At 39.1% G+C, this 21,349-nt stretch overlaps 1 protein-coding gene across 8 annotated transcripts in view; it reads left to right on the top strand.

Annotated features, from left to right (window-relative positions):
• The first annotated feature begins 2,863 nt into the window (after window positions 1-2,863).
• agrn (agrin) overlaps window positions 2,864-21,349 on the top strand; it is a 212,269-nt gene continuing 193,783 nt past the window's right edge. For 6 of the 8 annotated variants that reach the window (XM_057319904.1, XM_057319910.1, XM_057319903.1 and 3 more), the window contains exons 1-2: window positions 2,864-3,297; window positions 4,354-4,615. In XM_057319904.1, the coding sequence (XP_057175887.1) occupies window positions 3,097-3,297; window positions 4,354-4,615 (463 nt within the window). In that variant the 5' untranslated portion in view covers window positions 2,864-3,096. The remainder of the gene's footprint in view (window positions 3,298-4,353; window positions 4,616-21,349) is intronic. The other 2 variants (XM_057319907.1, XM_057319906.1) reach the window with 1 other exon arrangement.

The following is a 21,349-nucleotide window of genomic DNA, read 5'->3' as shown; positions in this document are numbered from 1 at the left end:
CTGGTGTTCAGTGTATATTATCTAGCCTCAGACTTTCCTTGTTCAGGCCACAAAAAGACAACATGGTCAATCTGGTCCAGTACCACAATGTGTCCAGATGGCTGTGTTTGTCTATTTGTTTACTACGTACACTAAGAGACAACACAAAATACTGCATCTCAAGTCAATCTCAACTAATCAAACACAGAAGATGACTTTCTCTTTCGATTAGCTAAAAATGCTGTAATTTTCTGTAGAAAGAAGATAGCTGAACGAGAGATTCTTGCCAAGTAAACAGTCAAACAGCTTCCTGTTTAGACCTGACACCACCACGCAGAACAACATCTGGCCATAAGCTGCCGTCATTGTCTGTTTGCTCCATTCCTTCTTAAAATTTGGCTTGCGGTGTTTAGTTGTGTATTATGTATATTGCATGGAGCCTCCAGCATCGCTAAGCACTTTTCTTCTTCATGGTTTTGTAATTTGTTTCTTTAACTCTGTGAACTCTGATATTCTTCTGACCATTCTTAGTCATTCTGATGCAGTCCAAGCCACCTGCACTAAGTTTGATTGAAAGTCGTCCTTCACAGAGAATCATCCAAGTTTGGCTTTTGTTCTGTGTAGAAGTGGCACGGGCCCCTTTACATTGACTGGCATGTTTCTGTGATTCTAATGTCACGCATTTTCAGAGCAGGTGATCTGGCTGTTTATCTTTTTGTGGCACAGCAGTGGATTCTGGGTAACTGGCTAGAAAAAGACTATAGGCTGTATTTCCATTTAAACAGACAAACAAGGTGTTGGTGATATATTGTGTAATTTTATAGTTTTTGACCGTATTTCAAAAATAAAATGTAAAAAAATGTTTTTCAGTTGGACGCAGCTGGGGCGCCAGAAGTAAACTGTAAAATAACGCCCCCCCCCCCCCCCCCCGTTTTCTTGTAAATTTGCGGTCTTTTCTGTCATTTTAATTAATTTGGCTGTATTTTTAAAAATACATAAAACATCTAAGTAAAATTCCATTTTTTTACATTTTACGTGGAAAATCTGTAAAACAAATCCTGTAAAATTAAAGTTTTTTTTATTCATAGTGCCTGTCTGTTTTTTTGAAGAAGGCAAGCTAGCCTATTCTGAAGTGCGGCAAGTTTTCTGAAATAATAAACTCCCACGGTTGTTTTGAAGCAGAATGAGTAATTTCACTGCAGTAATATTTCTAAGCGTGAAAGATATTTTTCAAATGAGATTGACTGTAATGGGCTTTATGTGGGCTGTCTATGTTATGTTACATAGAAGAGGAGAGGGGGAGACAGAGAAGGTGGGCTGCTGGGACAAGAGCAGGTGGGTGGGATTTGTATATTTGGCTGAGTATAAAGCACTTTGTACAAGCACCTTGTATTTTCTCAAAGATCTAAACAAGCAGTTAATTGTATTGAAAGTGTAGATACTGTATGTATGTAAATGTCTAATGTCTAATAATAGTGTTATTGTCTAAGGATTTGTCAAATTTGTGTGCTGGGTCATGGACAAAAAATTAACAATTTCCAAAATATGTCTATCTTCTTATATATCTATTGGTACTGTGTGATGAATTAAGGGCTAGAACATGGTGCCATTAAAGCGGGTATATTTCTACAAATATATATCAGTGCGACCACAGATTCCACACCCTGTCATTTTCCAGGAATAGATGGACTGGTTGTTAAATTACAGCTTTAGAAAGAGTGGAAATTTATGCACAGTCAGTTCAGAACTGGCAACAGTTTTATCAGTCATACGTGTCAGATTTTAATGTTTAAATTAATCACATCATCACTCATCATCTCCATCTTTAATTGTTTAATACACCTGGGCAAATAAAAACAAGAGACTAACAATCTGTTTAAAGTAAACTGTGTCAAGAAGGTTAACTGCCTTTTTTTATTGGGGTCACTTCACAGTCTTCATATTAAAGTGTAATTATATTAAGTACCAAGTAATTTTAATGATTGACATGTACTTTATATATAATTACTGGGTGGAGATGCTTGTAATTGCTTAATGCTATATGTGTTTCCAAGGTGAGCTGGTTAAAGGGATAGTTCACGCAAAATAAATACTTGGGAAAATAAATACTATGGGAGTCAATGGGGGATGAGATCTGACATTTTACCAAATATCTTCCTTTGTGTTTAGCAGAACAAATACATTTAAACAGATTTAGAACAATCTTCAGGTGAGTAAATGATGACAGAATTTTCATTTTTGGGTGAAGTATTCCTTGAATGTAAAAACATAATTCAGACACTGCTTTGTAGTTAATTCAATTCTTTCTTGTATGTATTTGAACATTACACTTTAAGATAAAAGTTGTCATCAATTAACAGGATTCATGTTAAAATGATCATCATTAAAATTGCTTAATGAATTGTGATAGATTTTTATCAGACTTCAGGGTTGTGTTGCTTATTAAAGAAAAGTGGAGCAAATAGTGAGTTAATCTAATTTTTCTCTTTACCTCTATGTGGAATTTGTTACTCTAACATAATTTTACCCCCAATTTAGTTTTTTGCAAGCACTTATGTTTCCATCAGAAAATGCAAATTACAGGATTGCTTCTATTATAAAATATATTTCAATTATGAAGTATGGAGGCACTTTAACAATTAAAGCTGTAAGCGTTATGTAATTACTAAAGATGCAAAGATTTGCAAAGTCATTACCAGTGGAAAGTTTTCTTCCTTTATAATCTGGTGGACCGGATCAATTGTCCGAATTGGCGCGATCTCTCCAATGGGTGGCGTTTTCCACCCGCTTCTCTCTCCTGCACTCGAATCACCCTCTCGCTCTCTCTTATCAGCAATTCAGATTGCATGCAAATGCCCCGTGAAAGGAGCGTCATTCTGAAAGGACGGAGTGTGTGTGTGGGGGTGAGCAGCCGCCGAAGCGCATTCCGCACTCTATTCTTCTCTCAGCCGGCGGATGCGCGCCGCGGAGACTCAGTGCAGATATGACCGCAGATCGCACTGAAGTTTAAAGAGGACACTGAGCATCGCACGAGCGGATTACCATTGACATTAAACTTGCAGCAGAACTCACTCGGCATTTGCTTTTAGTTCGTAACTCTCTTGCATTTTGTCGATCATGGGTTCCTTTGTCAAAAAGTCGTTTTATTGGCCCATTTGGTCACTTCTTGTTGTTCTTGCGCTTTTGAGTCAGCGTTGTCATGGAAGTTGTTCAGAGAAAGAGCTGGAAAAGAGAGAAGAAGAGGCGAATGTAGTTTTGACCGGGACGGTCGAGGAAATATTGAACATGGATCCCGTGCACAACACTTATTCCTGTAAGGTAAGGAGACTTTAGCGCACCAGCTAGCCTACCATTTAAATGCATCAAAGTGAAAGTAAAACATGGTAAATATATAAACCAAAACCCACCATATCAGACGTCATGGCTTGTGATTTAATAACTGTAGTCTGTTAAGATCACCTGTTAGCCACGCACCCTTTCTTGGCATTATATATGCGCTCCACTTAATGCATATGCACGTCGTGGGAACGCGCATATGATGCCCCAAAATGCGGTCCTCTTGGGCACCTCAATTTTAAACGCTAATCTTTGGACATTTGGCCTTCTCGTTTCTACAATGTAATTAAATAAAATTGTAAATCAAGTGTCAGTATGTGATGCGTAATAGTTTTTTTCTTGATTGGGCATCGATGCTGTTCATTTAGGCTTCTTAATTAAAAATGTCAACCTGCACGGTCCTACTTTGATCCACCTGTAATATGATCGTTCATACACGAGGAACCTGAACCTCAACCAGTGACTCGATGTCCTTTCAAGGTCTGTTAGAGCTTCAGGTCCAATTATCTTCAATTAAGCAATTATCATGTTATCATGGCATAACCACATTCTGTCAAGCAGAAGAAAACAATAAATAAGACGAGAAAGGCGAGAAATAAAGTGTAATATCAACAGTAGCCTAAAAAAAGAACAATAACCTGAAGTTGTGGTACTGCTGTTGTTTCATTTAACCTGAAGGGATGATTTTTTTGTAGAGACTGGTGTCCAAAAGTTAAAGTCTAAAATGTTTTCTGTACAAATGACATTATCAGCATAAGAGTTTGAGTTGAAAGTTAAGCTGAAAAATATAGTTTAGAAAATGTGTTATTTTGCTTTACTGACATCATGCTAGTCTGGAGTCCACGCTTGTTTGCATGTTCCAGCAAAACGGGTGATCTGCAATATGAGGGCATGATTCAGGAAGGTTTCAAAGATTCAAGTGCTTCAATTTTAGCTGTGATATTCCCAGATTTTGTCATCTCTGGAATGTAACCTTGATCTACCCAAAGTTGTGTTTACTCATCGTGTCTTATGTCCTCTCCCTCTGCTTGTCTAAAGGTCAGGGTATGGCGCTATCTAAAAGGCAAGACCGTTGTAAATGGAGAGATTCTGCTGGATGGAGGAAACAAAGTGATGATCGGCGGGTTTGGAGACCCCCACGTTTGCGACAATCAGGTAGCCACCGGAGATACGCGCATTTTCTTTGTCAACCTGGCCCCTGAATACATGTGGCCCACCCACAAGAATGAACTGATGCTCAACTCCAGCCTGATGAGGATTACGCTGCGCAACCTGGAGGAGGTAGAACACTGCGTAGAAGGTAAAAGACGTTCTCTCCATACAGTACATAACTCACATCTGCCATCTGGGATTAATGCAGAGATTTGAGGTTGTCAGTGCGGTCCTGATAGCCAAAGCAGGTGCTGTTTCTTCTCTCTGGCTTAAAGTTTAACTGCATTTTCATTCTGCTTAATAGAGCGATTCACGTTTTGTGACATTAATAAAGCAGCTGTGACTTCTGATATACTTTCCTTATGTTGCTTCCGTACACTTTTGTAAGATGGCAACACTTAGTGCATTTCTTGAACCCCGGGGCTTTAAAAGCACAGCATATCATGTGAACAGTCATTAGCAATCAACCCATGGCATTCAGAGCTCTCTAAGGTGAACACCTACAGGGCTTTCGATTAACATGAGTGAAAGTCCAAAGCTTTGCCACCTTAAGGGAAATCATTCATAGAGTGGAGATGCTAAAATCTAACTGCATAGCCTCAAGCTTTTCGACTCTCACAAGAGCCCTGTATATCTTTCTTAAGATGGAATGCCATTAGCGGCTTGTCACCACTTTCCCAAAGCCAGAATGTCAGAGGAAAGTTTGGCTCGCCAGTTAATGACATCAGGCATGTGAATGAACGACCTGTCTGTTGTCCAAAATTCGGTGACATTTTATGTGCTTGTCCCTGATGCATTAAAAGAAGCGAATGTTCTCTTAAAGTTCAAGGATGCGAGACAGGCGCCTTCCTTCTTTAATATCACCAGTCTCTTTTGTAAAGCTTGCATTTAGTCTCTTTTAGTGCAGTACAATGCTGGCAATCGTACAAACGGAGGTAATGCAACACTCATTAGATCTATCGATTCTGTATTTCTTATCTGCATCCTCTTTGTACGGCAAGTAGTCTGAGAGGCAAAAATGAACGAATGTCTTTTTTTCCACCAGGCAGTTTTTCTGTTAACCTTTTCTCCTGTCAATTTTCCTCCGTGCTCTTACGTGCTGAACTTTTTGGCACAAGCCGTTGCTGTGGAGAGACCGTCTTTGTTGCCGCAGAAGTCTTAAGAGGTTTGATGAGGGTGCAATTTAGAGACGTAAGTGTCAGGCCACGGAAAATAAATGCCGCTTCGCCTAATGAAAGGCCATGTGGTTCATTTAACAAATGCAGTGCTTTTTATATTGTAATGGGGTTGGATCGCTTTTTAAACGCGAGATGCTCAAGTATACGCTACAAATAGCAAACAGCTGTGCTCCAAATGGCCAACCGGTTATTTAAAAAAGCAGCTTAAGAAGCCTAATTCCAAAATCACCCTGTAAACACGGAGAATATATGTTCCAAAACATTCAGCAACAGCCTGCCTGACCTTGGTTTTGACATGGTTAGGCATATTATAAACCAGCCCTTGAATGGGAAAAAAGTGCTGGCCTGAAGGTTGTATGACTTGGAGTGGCGCCTAATGGCCTCTACTTTGTGTGGGCTCAAATGATTCAGGAATTTTATGTTATGCATCAGGCATTTAATAAAGCATGACCCTTCAGTGAAGTGTTTATTATTTTACCCGCTTTGTCACTGTTTTGGATCCAGCTTTTAGACCTACAGCATAAAGGAGCATGTGTGTGGGGCGGAGAGAACAAGATCGTACCTGTCAGCCCGCCCAGCGTATCCTCTCCTCTCTCATCACCTCTGACAGATAGCACTGAGAAATGAAGAGATTCCAAGTTGAATATAGGAATACCACACAGTTTTTTTAACTTGTTTCAAGAAGTTCGGTAGGAGGAAATGTGATAATGTGAGAATGCGAGGAGAAATTCTTGATACAAGTGTGGACTGGAACGCTGATGAGCAAAGCTTAAAGGAGGCCTAGAGGCGCTGACATCTCACTCCTACCCAGTTTTGATTCGCTGACACAGGCTGCTAGTTTTTAGAACGAACGCTGGGGTTATTGCATTCTTTGAGCAAAAATACACAGTCTCACGAGCATATTCACACGCTCATAATTAGCATAATGTTTCTGTCTGTTTGTTTTTTCCCACAGTTTTTTACGGGTTAGATATTATGCACACTTGAATAGAATCTGCCCGCAGAACTTTGTGGCAAACTTGTCATTTTCTCAAGTTATACACACTTTACATTAGGGATGCATGATATACAGTATTATCGACCATATCTGTATCAGCCGATAAATGGTCATTTTTAATGTTATCGGTATCGGCCGATATATTATAGCCAATAAATTATGAATCATTTCCTCTGGTTGAAGCACTTCAGCTGCATGCTGCTCACAGTTAAAATACAGTAAAGAACTGTCTTTCTGTCATGATCATTCCCTTACTGCTATTAGCAAAACAGTGTTGATGTACAGTATAGTAGTATGTAGATATTTATGGAGGTGTAAATTATATGAACAAAAGCATACTGTTTGAAGCAGATTTCTCTCTGAATGCTTTCTGTCTCGAGACCTGTTAGACTTGTGACTATTGAGAACACTTTTCTGGGTTGCTCTGGAAGAAAATCTATCATTTGTTTATTAAATTAATGATACCAGAGAAGTTAACTAGTACTAGTTACTAGTTAGTCTTGGTACATGATTTTGTCTTGTTTTCTTCAGCCAGTGTTTTCAAATAAAAGGAGTTGTCCTCTTTTGCCTTTTATTTCAGTCTCAGAACATTTTATAGTAATGTTTATATACTAGTGCTGTGTTCAAAATATCGATACGGTGATACATCGTCATGAGCTCATGTGCGCATCGATACATCTGCCTCCATATCGATTTTGCAGCACTTCTGAAATTAGCCAATTATAATGCAAAAATATTGTGTAACAATTATTAGTGGTGTAAAGGATCTGTTCAGAGTTTATCCGTGTTCTGTACGGAAAGGCCCATCACGATTCTATATGCATGTGACCCGCGGATTAACTGCAAAGTTTCACCATCATAAAGTGAAAGGTTAAGAGCGCGCTCTCTTACCTTCTCTCTGCATCCGTGAGCGCAGTATACGTGCAAGCACATTCTCGTATCATTCACTTTAACTTTACACTGTACCTTAAATTCTTCTGCAGAACACTAAAGAAGATATTCTGAAGAACAACATTAGCCCCCATTGACTTTTACTGTATGGAAAGAAAACCACTGAGATATTTCTCAGTATCCTCTTTTGTGTTCCACAGAGTAAAATTCATATAGATTTATATACAGCAATATGAGGCTAAACAAATTATTTTTATTTTTGGATGAACTATCCCTTTAAAGTGCAGTCTAAAGTTGTGCGTAGGTACGACACATATGCAGAGACGCTTACCCTACGCTGTAGCCTGACACGGACCTCTTTTTTTATCAGATACTGAAAAAATACCTTAAACTCACTGAAATAACAGTAATGTTATTCTCAACACATTAAATAAGATTTAAAAATTATGTTAAAGGGACAGTTCACCAAAAAATTAAAATTCCGTCATCATTTACTCACCCTCGAGTTGTTCCAAATCTTCTTTGTTTGTTCAGATGAACACAGAGAAAGATATTCGGAAGAATACTTGTAACCAAACAGTTCTTGGCCACCATTGACTACAATAGTAGAAAAAATTACAATGGTAGTCAAAAGTGCACCAGAACAACTTATGGTTGAGTAAATGAAGACATGATTTTTATGTCCTTTAATATTTAATATTTATTGCTACCAACATTGTGCTTCGACTGAATCATTTAAAAGAACTGAATCTGTCGACGATTCTTTTCTTGAACTGCCATCACTAATGCATAGGTGCTAGATTCTATCTCCTGCAGTCTTTTTATCAGCTCCTTTTGAATCAGCTCCACTCCACTGGATGCCGACCCAATCCCAAACAAATGCCACCTTATTTTGCGGCAATGAAAAGCAACAAAGGGGGTTTTCTTTTTCTCTCCTCCTGCATGCTCTCCCTCAGTCCTCTGTCTGTCATGAGGGCAGGCTAGTTCAAGAGGCCCAGTTCAAGTTGAGCTTTAGCCTAAGGACAGAGGGTCCGGTGCTGGTGGTCTCTGGTCATAATGAGTGTGCAGGTCCTGTGAAATGCTCTGGATAGAATGTGGCAGGTTGGGCAATGAGAGTAGCAAGTCTCATGTTGTGAGGGCTCCTCTGTCAAGGCCTATGGGAGCACTTACTTTATACTTTTATTCCGGCTGTTTGTATAAGGAGTAGGCCTGGCGTGTCTCTGATTTCAGTTTGCATGAAAGTCAGTCGGCCAGGTAATGATTAATAGATTAAGAATAATTAAGGTGAATGACTTCCTCCACTCCTTGATAATGGTCTTAGCATGAGAATCACTGAAGAGGGGCTCTCTCTTAAAATTTACTTTGTTATTTTAGGCTGGTTTCCAAATTTATTTAATGAGATTTGGAAACTTTGTGTGGGTGAAAGGAAAAGCTGTAAAGCTGTTCATAACAATGCAATGGTTGTAACTACCTATGTTTTTTAAAGTTGGATTATAATAAACTTTCAACAAATCTTCTTGATGTGACACCCATGACACAAAATGCTCAAAAACAGCACAAGCCGTGACGCATGGGCCGCAGATGAATGCGAGTGACTAGCCTAAACAGGAAGCAGTTTAAGGTTCGTAGATGCCAGAAGTAGAAACTCATTTTCCTCTCGAGTTATTTAGGCAGCACTTATCACCCTGACATTTCCTTACAAAGTCTTCATAGCATAAGAGATCTTAAGGCGCTTTGCTCCCCACCGAGTGTTTGATGGGTCGCTCATCCTCATCACCTCATTACATTTGCCTATGCACAAGCACATCTTTGTAAGGAAGTCATGGGAAGGCATTTTCCGCTAGGTTGATTTCCAGCACGGAGCGGCACTGGGACTTTGTCTGCGGAACAGAGAAGAGCTGGACTAAGGCCTGAAAGTTGGAGACAAAGAAAAAAAAAACATTGACGGTGGAAAGATAACTCGAGTGTAGCGATGGAATCAAAGAGGAGACAAAAGGCTTTGAATTACACCTGAAACTGAAGTCTCCTGCGTTAATACATTTTTGAGATTTTTAATGAAAACTCTAAAACCTGCAAGCTTGCTTGGAATACTAATGACGTTTTGCGCCCGAATATATGCGAAAACAAAAGAATGAGTTTTTGTAGCCTTACGCTTAAGTCTCTTTGTATTTTATACTTTGACTTCCTGTGGGGATCAAGAGAGTTTGTCTTGGCACCAAGTTTGAGTTTGTGTCTTGTATAATCTCTCCAACAGGCTTCATTGTTTTAGCAACACATGTAGACACTCTTATAGTCCAGTTCACTTCATTACACAGAGTTTACAGATATAAGGAATGCTTAACCTGTCAGGATGTAGTTGGCATTAAGTTGATTATTTTAAAATACCTTGCCATTATTTTCCTAGCAGTCAAGCAGTTGATGTTTGATGTAAAATCTGAGATTCCAAGTTTAATCTAAGAATAAGTAATATAGTGGGTATGTTATAATTATTTTTATATTTACTATAAGACTATAGTATACTACATCACACTGCTTCTTAATATCATAGTTTCTGCATTATTTCTCTCTATCAATCAAAAAGCACATTGGCACCGTGTCATCTACTTTGTACAAGGTCAGACACTGTATGTTTTGTGCACACAAAAAAATACGTTAGATGTTCTAAATAGAAATAGAAATGTTTTCACACTGCAAAAAATGACCTTCTTACTTAGTCTTTTTTTCTTGATTCCCAGTAAAATGTCTAAAAATGTTTTAATCAAGATGCATTTTCTTGATAAGCAAAATGACCTAAGAAAATAAGTCTTTCAATTTCAGTGAATTTGTGCTTAAAACAATCAACAAAACAAAATTGCCAATGGCGAGGTAAGAAAAATAATCTTGAATTAAGGTTTACCTTTTTCTTAGTCACTCAATTCAAGATTATTTTTCTTACCCCATTGGCAGATTTTTTTGCTTGTTTTAAGTACAAATTCACTGAAATTCATTTTTTTTTACTAAAAACAAGACTTCTGCTCATCAAGAAAATGCATCTTGATTCAAGAATTTTTAGACATTTTTTCTGGAAAACAAGACAAAACTTAGTACTTAGTAAGAGAGTCATTTTTTGCTGTGCACTAGTGCTCTACATTTTTGCACCTGCTATCTCTGCCTTGTATGATGGCTTTTTAGTACTAGAGGGATGTTGAAGTACCTCCAGTAAGGAGTTGGTCACTGTGTTCTTATGAGTTGGATGGTCAGTAGACTGGAAAACATCCACATTCCAGACACAAAGGGGAGAATAGATATAAAAGACTTCACATGTTATAGATTCCTTGTTTTGATATCTTTGGCAGCATTTAAGACTGGACTAAATGTGAAGGAACAGACAGCTGCTGCAGTTAATGTGGCTAATCTGACACCATTTAGTATTGCATGGGGCAAAGATTTAGCAGGAACCAGAGAGATCATGTTATCTTTAGTCACATTCAAACACTAGACACAGTTTAAAGATCTCAGGAGTCTAAAGCTAAAGTTTGTGCTTGTGGGATTTCAGACATTTGAAACAGTTGAATACAATTTGAAGGCTTAAGCTTTACTTTGAAAGCTTGAGGAAAACTCACATTTCTTTTTATTAGAAGGTGGAATTGCTACAGACCTTGTGTTAAAATTAAAAAGCAAACCAAATAACTCATATCATTAAAGGAAATATTTGAAGCCATGAGTTAGGAAAAAAAACTATATCACTCCACCTGCATAGCAAAATGGTGGTCAAAAGTTCACTCAGGGCTTTACAATCCACTTTTACAGTTTGTTTGCAGAGTGAAGTGGCCCGTGGTGGTGGCTTTTTCGTTTGCCCCTGTCGGAATGTCCATAGTTGTAAGGTGTAAACCAGAAAAGCACACAAAAGCCCAATAACACATGCTAATGCAGTGTGTGGCTTCTCTGAATAGGATACATCTATTCAGATGGGCCAGAATCAGCAAGACTCTGTTCTGTTCAAGTCAATGATTAAACTGGACCTGCATTACTGGTTTTCCGCCCTTCTAAGTGTACTTGAAGGGGTCACAGAGCAACTTGTCCTGCTTAGATCCATTTTAACTCCTCGCACATGCCCCTTGCCCTCACTACGACTATGAAGTTAGTCTCATTTAAAATCGCAGCTCACCCACAAACGCTCAAGCATAATGAGTTAAAACTGTGGCTTTCTCAAAGATTTTAAGTCTTTGTGTGTTATCAGTTAAATATGAGTTCTAGCAGGATGTCAATGATTTTTTTTGTTATCGGGTGGCCATTTCCACAAGGATGTCTATGTCTAGATTATTTCCTCCCGGTTGTAACATCTTGAACTTCTTTGAGACCTCGTAATGGTTTCCTCTATCATCCGGCTGACATCACGGGTGCCCACGATCGAATGACTCGGATATGTTGGACCATTTAAACCTAAATGTACGTATAATGCGTAAGAAACAGTAGCACTTGGCAAGTGAAGCGAGCGTGCCGCTAGCTTTCCCACAGTCCTCTGTATTACAGAGCCCTGCTGAGCATACCTGTAATTACATTGGAATCTGGGCTGTAAAGCTGCCAGCGTAATAACAACCAGGTGCAGACCCCTAGACCTGCTGAGGTGCACCAGACCCGGCCTGATTCTCTACTCAAACATGTAGTTATTAAATCCTACGCTGAATATGTGAGTGAGGTGTTCTGTGTATACATCACCAGGGGGTTGTAAAAAATGGAAATGCGGGTGGCATTTACTTCATTTTCCTTCTTTCTTTTAGTTTCATATCTGTTGAGTATGCACAGTTTAAAGGGATAGTTCACCCAAAAATGACAATTCTGTCAACATTTACTAACCCCTCTTGACATTTCGAACCGGTATGACTTTTTTTAGGAGAATAACACAAAAGAAGATATTTTGAAGAATGTTGGTAACCGAACAACGGCAGTACCCTTTCACTTCTATTGTACAGTATGAACACAAAACCAATGCAAGTCAATGGGGGCCAATGTTGTTCGGTTAAAAACATTCTTTAAAATATCTTCTTTTGTATTCTTCAGAAGAAAGTCACACAGGTTTGAAATGACATGAGGGTGAGTAAATGATGACAGAATTTTCATTTTTGGGTGAACTATCCCTTTAAGTATTTATGGAATCTGCTGGATTGTAGTAGTCTGGTGCTCTCTGCTCAGCGTAAACCAATATATCTGTCTGGCTCAAATGAAGTCGACTGGTAATCCTGTTGTTTTAGCTAACAATGGCAAGGAAGTGCTGGCTTTCAGAAGCAAACAGTGATATCTGACACAGGCCATCTCCGCACAAACATGCTTTGCTGATGCGTTAGCAGTTATTTTGGAGTTTTAAGGGACACAAGATGAGTTGCAGTTGGTTTTTACTGTAACAATATTTCATTAATGTGTCTCTCTCTCTCTCTCTCGCTCTTGTCTTTTCCTCTCAGTTTCTCTCTCTCTCTCTCACACACACATACACACACACACGCACACACACGCACACACACACACATGCTCATGGAGAGACTGGTGGCGTGCTGTGCATAGCTGTCAGTGTCTGTAACCCAGTGGCCGTGTGGAAAGAAAGACCCTCATTACTGCTCTGTTATTATGGAACTGAGCTTGCTGGAATGATACATGCTTGAAGTAAAGCACGTCTTGTAAATAAGTTTTGGCCTTTGAACTATACAGTTTGCTTATTGTTTCTGGGCTTGTAAGTCTCGTGTTAGTAGTTTGCAACTTAACAATTGTGTCAATCTCATGGACAGTAGAAATATGTTAAGTTTGTAACTGAATTTCAGCATGTAAATAACACAAATCATTTTTACTTTCTTAACGCATGTTGTGTATGATTCACTGATTTAGTATTTTATAGTATTTAAAGGGGCCATTCTTTTGCTTTTTTTGAAGCTTTGATTATGTTTTTTGGGTGTTTAACAGTGGATGTTCATGTTTCTAGTTTCAAAAAACGCTTTATATTTCATATATTTTAAGTATATTGTTCACCGCTGTCCCTCTTCTCATAAAACGACTGGATATTTTCAGGTCTATATAAAGTCCCTCCTTCCGAAACGCTCTGATTGGTAGAGCTGACCCAGTCTGTCGTGATTGGTTCCCTGCTTAGAGCGTGTGTCTGAAGATGTCCCACCCATACCATATCAGTGAGCTTACGCTTCTCAGGCTGTTGTGATTGGTTCCCTGCTTAGAGCGTGTGTCTGAAGATGTCCCACCCATACCATATCAGTGAGCTTACGCTTCTCAGGCTGTTGTGATTGGTCGATACCCCTCTCAGTGCACGTGTATTCATAAGCTTTGGCTTTTAGCAATAACCAGTAACAATGGCGTCAACTTCACTTAATCAGTTAAACACATGCGGATCGATTGAAGTGTACAGAGGTCTGTTAGTGCATGTGCAAACATCAATCTTTGTTAGAGATCGCAATTTTTTTCCTACTATGGCGAGGGAAATGACACAGGACCGATTGGGTCACATCGGTTATATTAACACTAATAACAGAAGCGTTAGTTTTGCCTTTTTATATTGGACCTGAGTTGGATAATAAAACAAGCAGATTGACTAGGAGACATTTGCAAGCAGAACTTCAAAGGACGTTTCATAGAAGTGTTTTAGAGGTATGCGCACACACACGCAATATCAGTGTGTTACACAGAACAGCTTTCACAACCGATGTTAAAGTCATGGAAGCTGTTATTTGACCGTTGGTTATCTTAGAATGTGTGTAGCTGAATTCTTATTACCAGCTGTATGACTGTGATGAAAGTGAAAATAATTAAGCGTGCAGCTCAGTCAAATGTTTACAATCTCTGATAACCAAACACTACTCCAGCGGCTCTTCCTCTTATCTAAGGAAGGCCTCGCCCCTTTTTTGGCGGTAGTTTTTGAAAAACCTTGTCTCTTTAATCCTTAAAGGGATAGTTCACCCAAAAATTTAAATTATTTGATCATTTACTCACACTCATGTCATTCTAAATCGGTATGACTTTCTTTCTTCTGCAGAACACAAAAGATGATATTTTGAAGGACAATAGTAACCAAACAACATTGGCCCCTATTGACATCCATTGTGTGAACACAAAACCACTGAGACATTTCTTAAAATATCTTCTTTTATGTTCCAAAAACTCAAAAACAGGTTTTAAACCACGTGAGAATGAGCAAATAATGACAGAAACTTTATTTTTATCCACATCAGTTATTTCTATTTTTCAACCATCGTCAACTATCATCATTCACATAGTCTAACCCTGCGTTTTATGAAATGTATAAAAGTCTGAATTAGGTTGAACTCCTGTCACAAAGAAATATTTTATAATGACACTTGAATTGTCTAAAGCATACCAAAAACATCTCATTTAAGAATACATTTCTTGGCAAGAATACATTCCTTCAAGATGAAGACTTACATGGCATTGAGAAAACCGTAAAGAGGAATGAGTAAGGAAGAGGAGACAGGGATAAAGGGTAAGGAGACAGAAAAACTGGAGCGAGGGAAAGCGGCCAGATCTTCTTTTGTGGTTTTTCGGCTTGTGCTATGCATGCTGGGATAAGTCACAGTAAGAGCAGCCAGAGACCGCGGCTGTGCTCTCCACTGCCCTCTGTACTGCTAGTCTGTCACACACACCATCTGGCCAGCTGGAAGGAAGTGGTTTTGTAACAGGTGGGATGTTCCTTTATCTCTCTCTCTGCGTTTGTCTTCTCTCTTACGGGCGAGCAGGGAGGCCTCAATCTCTCTGTGTTTGTATGTACACACCAGCCACACACACACACTGGCATGTTAATTTATTGTTTTAAGCCAGAGGGTGACGGCACAATGACTTCGATTGTCTTTCCTGAAATCTTCATGTCAGATCGAATCAGGTTCAGAGCGTATCTGTTTAACTACATCTAGAACGTGGAAAGTGAAGTGGATACTTTCTGTATCCTAAGGGAACACTTTGGAAAAGACACACACTGCCAGGTTTGACCTACAGAGGTTACGTACTTGCTACCGTTCTACTCCAAGTTGCTTTGACGTTAAAGAGTGAATTCAGTGTAGTTTCTGTACAGATGTGTGTCTCTCTTATGTGTGTCTTGTTTTAGTTTTCTCTGGGAGAAACCAAAAATAATGGTTTAAGAATCAGTGCTGAAATTCTTTTATGAGGCAAACACATGAATCAGAACATAATGGAACAGAAAGACGAGACCTTTGGAATGATCTCAGAGGAACTCACAGGTTGAAAGGTTTCAGTCATTCCCACTGTGAGCTAAAGCCATAACTGTGAGTCATTCCCATAACATTTACTAGATAGACACATCTGCATAAACATGATGTGTATTTCTCCTGTTACTGGGTTTATTTAAATATTTTTTCCACTTTAATTGATCTGCTTTTCATCTTATCTTATCTTTCATCTTATAAGTGTAGTAGTGTATTTTTGTGAAGCACAGTCTATTTATCATTGTGTTTAGTTTGATCTTATGAAGTGGTTTAGTAAATAAAAATCTAATTGGAATTTCTGCGGAATTCCTCAGTTTTCCTCTGGGCTTTAGGTGAGATGAATAAAGGCTGGTCTAAACTAATATGCTATCTGTTACATCAGCGTTTCTGTGTGTATATGTGTGTGTTAGGATATTGGAGTGTTTTCTCAGGGTGTGTACCTGTAGCAGCAGTACAGGTCAGTGTAGGTCAGATTTAGGGCAGGTGAGAACATGTTTCCATTTCCAAAAGCGCTGCTTCTTCTGAAAAGGGGTGGACAGATGAGATTTACAGGGGTCATGCAGGACATATCAGATCAACTTTCAAAGATGTCTTTTCAAATGACATTTTCTAAAGAATGTTTGAGTGGTGCTTGCCCATGCGATACTGCCATGCTCGGACATTTCAGGAGGTTGCTGAGGTCATCTGAGGGATTTAGGATGTTGCCATGCGGTTGCTAGGGGGGTCTTGGTGTTTGCTAGGGAATTGCTGGGTGGTATCTTAAAGGTCCAATGTGTAATTTTTAGAAGTATCTATTGAGAAATTTAATGTAATATACTGTACATAAATGTCTTCAGAGGTGTATAACTTTATCTGTTCAAACAACTCGGCTTAAAACTATGGGCAATCGGGCTTTCTCTTCACTGGCTCCTAAATTGTGGAATTCCCTACCTTCTAAGATTAGAAATGCTGAATCCCTTAGTGTTTTTAAATCGTACCTTAAAACTTACTTTTTAAGGTTAGCGTTTAGGTGATTTATGTACTTAATCTGTGTTTTATTATTTTGACCTTTGTTTTGTTTGATTTGTTTTTATTGCTTGTACTTTTATGTGTATCTTTTTACTCCATATTTGTATATGTATGTAAAGCGCTTTGAGATGCTGCTTTTAAAGGTGCTATATAAAATAAAGTTTATTATTATTATTATTATAAAGACATAATGAAGCGTTATGTTTTTATTACTTTAGAATGAGCTATTTCTATCTACACACACAACGGGTACCCTTACATGGAATTCACCATGCGGTTTCTACAGTAGCCCTAAAGGGACAATTGCTCTTCTGCTCGTAAATACGTTATTTCTTCGGTAAAGGAGCGAAAACGTGACAACATCTTAGTCCTGTGAGGCCACCATAGTGCTTCGAAAGGGAGGGGTGGAGTGAGCCATTGGTTGCAATTTGCAACATCACCTCTAAATGCAGCTAAATTTCATATACTGGACATCAAAAAATCTTAAAGATATTGATATTTCGCTTCAGTTCTAAATGTTTTGTTGGTTGTACTTTGTTATATAGTTTGTGTAGCATTAAAAAAACTGAAACAGTATGAAGTAGCACGTCATAAATTTCAGTGGCTTAGTTTTTTCAAGCTTCCTTGAATCCCTCTTTCCCATAATGTCTTTTTGTTCATGAGGTGGCAGAAGGAATGTGTTTGGTGCAAGGATTCAATGTGAGATGAATGACCAGGCTAAGGGACCACAAGGCTGACCTTGTGGGGGAGGAGTTTGAGGAACTAGCGGCCAAACCATAAAAAAGCAAACTTTGTTTCCAGAAACTTGCTCTCAGAAATTCGGGAATAAATGCTGCAGTGTTCCAGCTTACATTCGTATACTTCTGTTTTGGAAATAGCGACTTTAAACTGACACAGATGTCAAATGCTTTTGAGAGACTTTCTGAATGATGTCACATTTAGTGAGTGGGGGGATCTTTATCAAATGTTTTCTGATTTAAAAGAGCGTGACATTCCCTTCTTCCTGACCAGAACCCAGGTTTTCTGTCCTTCTCAACGTGCCTGCGTAGATTGAATTTGCTGGCAGAGTACTGCTGGAATCTTGATCAGGGTGTATTTACATGGAGACAATAGAGCAGGCTCAAGTGATGTTGCTCTCCAATCCCATCATCTCCCGCCCCAGTCCCTCTTTTAAAGGATCCCTTCCCCTTATAAAAAAGACTAATTAACCCTGCCCAGAGCAGACATATGTCCAATGAGGCGCAGACTTCATATCTGCTCGCGTCTCACAACGGCTCCACCGAACATAATCAGGTCCTCAATGTTCACTCCCTCCATTGGTTCATCCCTCCATTCAGAGGTAGGCTGACATGGCACACACCATCTGTTCACAACCAGGGTGTTATTCAAATGACAAATGACCTTGCTAAACGGGGTGGCGTCTGCAGCCCACCTCTATGCGCTCTTACTGTGTTCACCCCCCACCCGCAAGTTTACACTCGCTGAATTACCTGTAGTCAGTCTTTAATGTGTTTTGGGTTTGTCTGCTTTGTAGCTGTCAGTAATGATGTCAAGATTTATCGTTCCAGCCTTATGAATCGACCATTCCACCCACCCTTTCAACAAACCTTTAAGGTGTCTTTTTTACCCGAGTGTGACCTTTATTAGTATTCATCCATGAAGGTTTAATTTTGCCTTTGTTTAATAAGAGGTGAAATGTTATGAGATGATATTTAAAGTGAGCATATGAAAAAAGCGGCAGACAGTCTTTGGGGCTGCCGCCCACCTGAAGAGTGCCCGGTTGTCTTTAATCTTGCAGTTTCTGTATGTTGTGTGAAATACTGAAAATGTAAAATGTTGCAGGTCTTTCCCAAGGGCTAAGAGTGGAAGATATTTAGGAGTTTGATTTTCTGCCTTCTTATTGTCCTGTGATATTTGCGACATTGTTTTGCTTGGCTGGACTCGACTTGATTTTTATCAGTGGTGCTCTGAGATGTTTTCTCCTGGTTTTCTAGCAATATGCACCGATGCCAAGGCTCACGATTTTTAAAGCAAGTACATGAGACCTCTTGACCACAGCTCCCATTGTGGCTCCCGGTGAGATAAAGGTTGTGCTTTTGCTCCGGCCTGTTGAAGGAGGGATCGTGTTGTTCGTGTTGGCCAGTGGGCCGGGGGGATTAGTTTAGGGTCCCTGGTGCAGAACCCAGAGTTCACTTAAGGAGGTGGGTTATGTGACAGGATTAAGGGGAGGGACTATGGAAGAATCAAAGTATTGTTGCAGAGCTTTTATCAAAGCGTGCCATTGCGTTTGTAAGATTTGGAGTGTGAAAGAAGCTACGAGAGAGAATTTGAGACTGATAAGACACAAAAAGAGTCCGGCAGCTTTATTCTTTCTGATACACTTCTGCAGTATGTCCTGGATTTGCAAGCTAGATTGACTAAAGTGACATTTAACAAAACACAAGCATTTGTAACTTTTAATGAGTCTAGAACCCAAGCAGACAAGACCACAAGATCACACATGTATTTATAAAGATTTTCTAGACTTGAACCTTTCTTATTGTAAACATTTTGATTTTTAGTTTTTGTTATGCATTAAGAAGCTTGATTGTTTGTGTAAATGTTTCATCAATTTCTATTTGTAAATAATTATTTGTGAGTTGAATGGTAACATCAATTCAGATTCTTTCCACTTGTTGTCCATTCAGAGGTTTGTATGTACAGAGTGTGGTTGTAAATGTTTGCGTGCACTGACTGCAGGTCTTTGATGGGGGCCGCATGGTTGTGGGGTGTTTAGTGAAGACAGCCACTCAACTCGCTGTTTGTGTTTATTTGGCTTCCGTTTGAGAGATTCCAAAGGGAATTGTTTAGAAAGCACCAAAAAAGAAGTTTTTGCTCAGAGTTTGCTCTTTCACAGCTCAGGAGATTTTACAGAGTTCCTGGTAATGTTTAACATAGCTATCGTCTTTTTTATCTGTATTTTTCTCAGTTCCTCAATAGAAATACAAATAGACAAAAAATTGTATACAGTACATATGGCTACAATACTGTTCAAAAGATTTGAAACACTTTTCCCCACATTTTAGAATAATAGCAGACTCATTAAAACTAGGAACAACAATTGTAACTAAAGAAATTATGTTATGACTAAAAGTAACTAAAATACATTAAAACTGATACATTCATCAAAGTAGCCTAGAATTTACTAAATCAAACTTTTGGCATTTTATAGCCAACATTTTGAGGTTTCACCCTGGTAAGGGTTTTAAACAGTGTCCAGGGAATTTCCATGTATTATGGGCTCTTATTGTCTGCTTTTCTTCATTGTTTGGTCAAAATCATCCTTTATAAATATGCTTTAGTTAATTTTTAGGCTTCTAATGAAAAATAACAATTATATTTTTGTCTACAAAAGTAATTTCAAACATTTTATCAAACATGCACATTGAGATTAAATGATTTTTAATACTCTTAGAAACATTTCAATCAAGTGTTTCAAAACTTTAGAAACCGAGTCTAGTTTTTGCGATCTTATTATGGCATCACAACCAGATGACCTCTGATCAGACCTGTGAAGTAACTGGACAAAAGTTGGGTTGTCTTTCATCTGTGTTTAGTCACCTGCAGTTTGAGTCTTGTGGGAAAGATTCCTTCTTACATCCGGTGTGGTACAGAGGATATGTTTTCTTCTCTACCAAAGTCACTTTAAACTGTGTAAACAGTCAAACCTTGCTTTGACCGTTGTTGCACCTCCGGCAGTATTTTCTCACAGGGCCCCCAGGGGAGATGGGGACAAAAAGCTCCTAAATTAAGTGACACATGCACCTCCCCATTTAACTTCTGAGAGAGGGAACAGAAGGAGATGGCTGCTCAAGATAGAGGCAAACTAGTTCCTTTAGATAGAAGCTAGTGGTCTTTTTCTTCCTTTGGTTGATTGTCTGCCAGTAATGGACGCCCTCGGCAGGGATATACCGTAAGGTTGTATATGGAGCCCATTATGTGTCATCTTCTATGACGAGGCTGATTTCTTTCCCTCCGGGCTCATAGCAACTAATGTAGGCGTCAGATGGCAGACTTTAAGACTTCTCAAAGGGTTATTTCAACATAACCTTTATGTAAGAGTTTAATTCTTTTAAATTGGACAGGTTGTACTTGGCAGCATTGAAAAGCGAATGGACAGGTGAGGAGAGCGAAACGGTCGAGAACTATTTCTCGTGTATTTATTTACACTTCTTCAAAGAGTCTGATCTATGTGCTTCCTCTAAGCTGCAGATTTCTACACAGAGGCAAACGTCTTCCTTTCCCTGTAAAGATGGAAAGAGACTATTTAAAGTCTGCATCCATACGCTGTCAGAGTTTGACAGAAGAGTCCAAAAGCGCTCAGCCTCTTACTGTCCGATTCCTCCCCAGTGAAATGCTTGCTTTCAGACAGGCTACACAAAGGCTGCCATAACAGTGACTCGAAGATGAGTGCCCTTATCGGTTTGCAGTAATCTGATTACTCTGACATCTGTGGGACAAAAGAAACACTACTCCTGCAAAATGGGGCTTGCAGAATTCTGGCAGAACCCCAGAGAAAAGGATAATAAAAATGCTTTAGGTGCATGGGCATCCGTACT

Source organism: Triplophysa rosa, linkage group LG21 (genome assembly GCF_024868665.1).
Source record: "Triplophysa rosa linkage group LG21, Trosa_1v2, whole genome shotgun sequence".
NCBI classification, from domain to species: Eukaryota; Metazoa; Chordata; class Actinopteri; order Cypriniformes; family Nemacheilidae; genus Triplophysa; species Triplophysa rosa.
The sequence above is the reverse complement of the archived record's forward strand: the minus strand, read 5'-3'. Positions and strand labels throughout refer to the sequence as shown.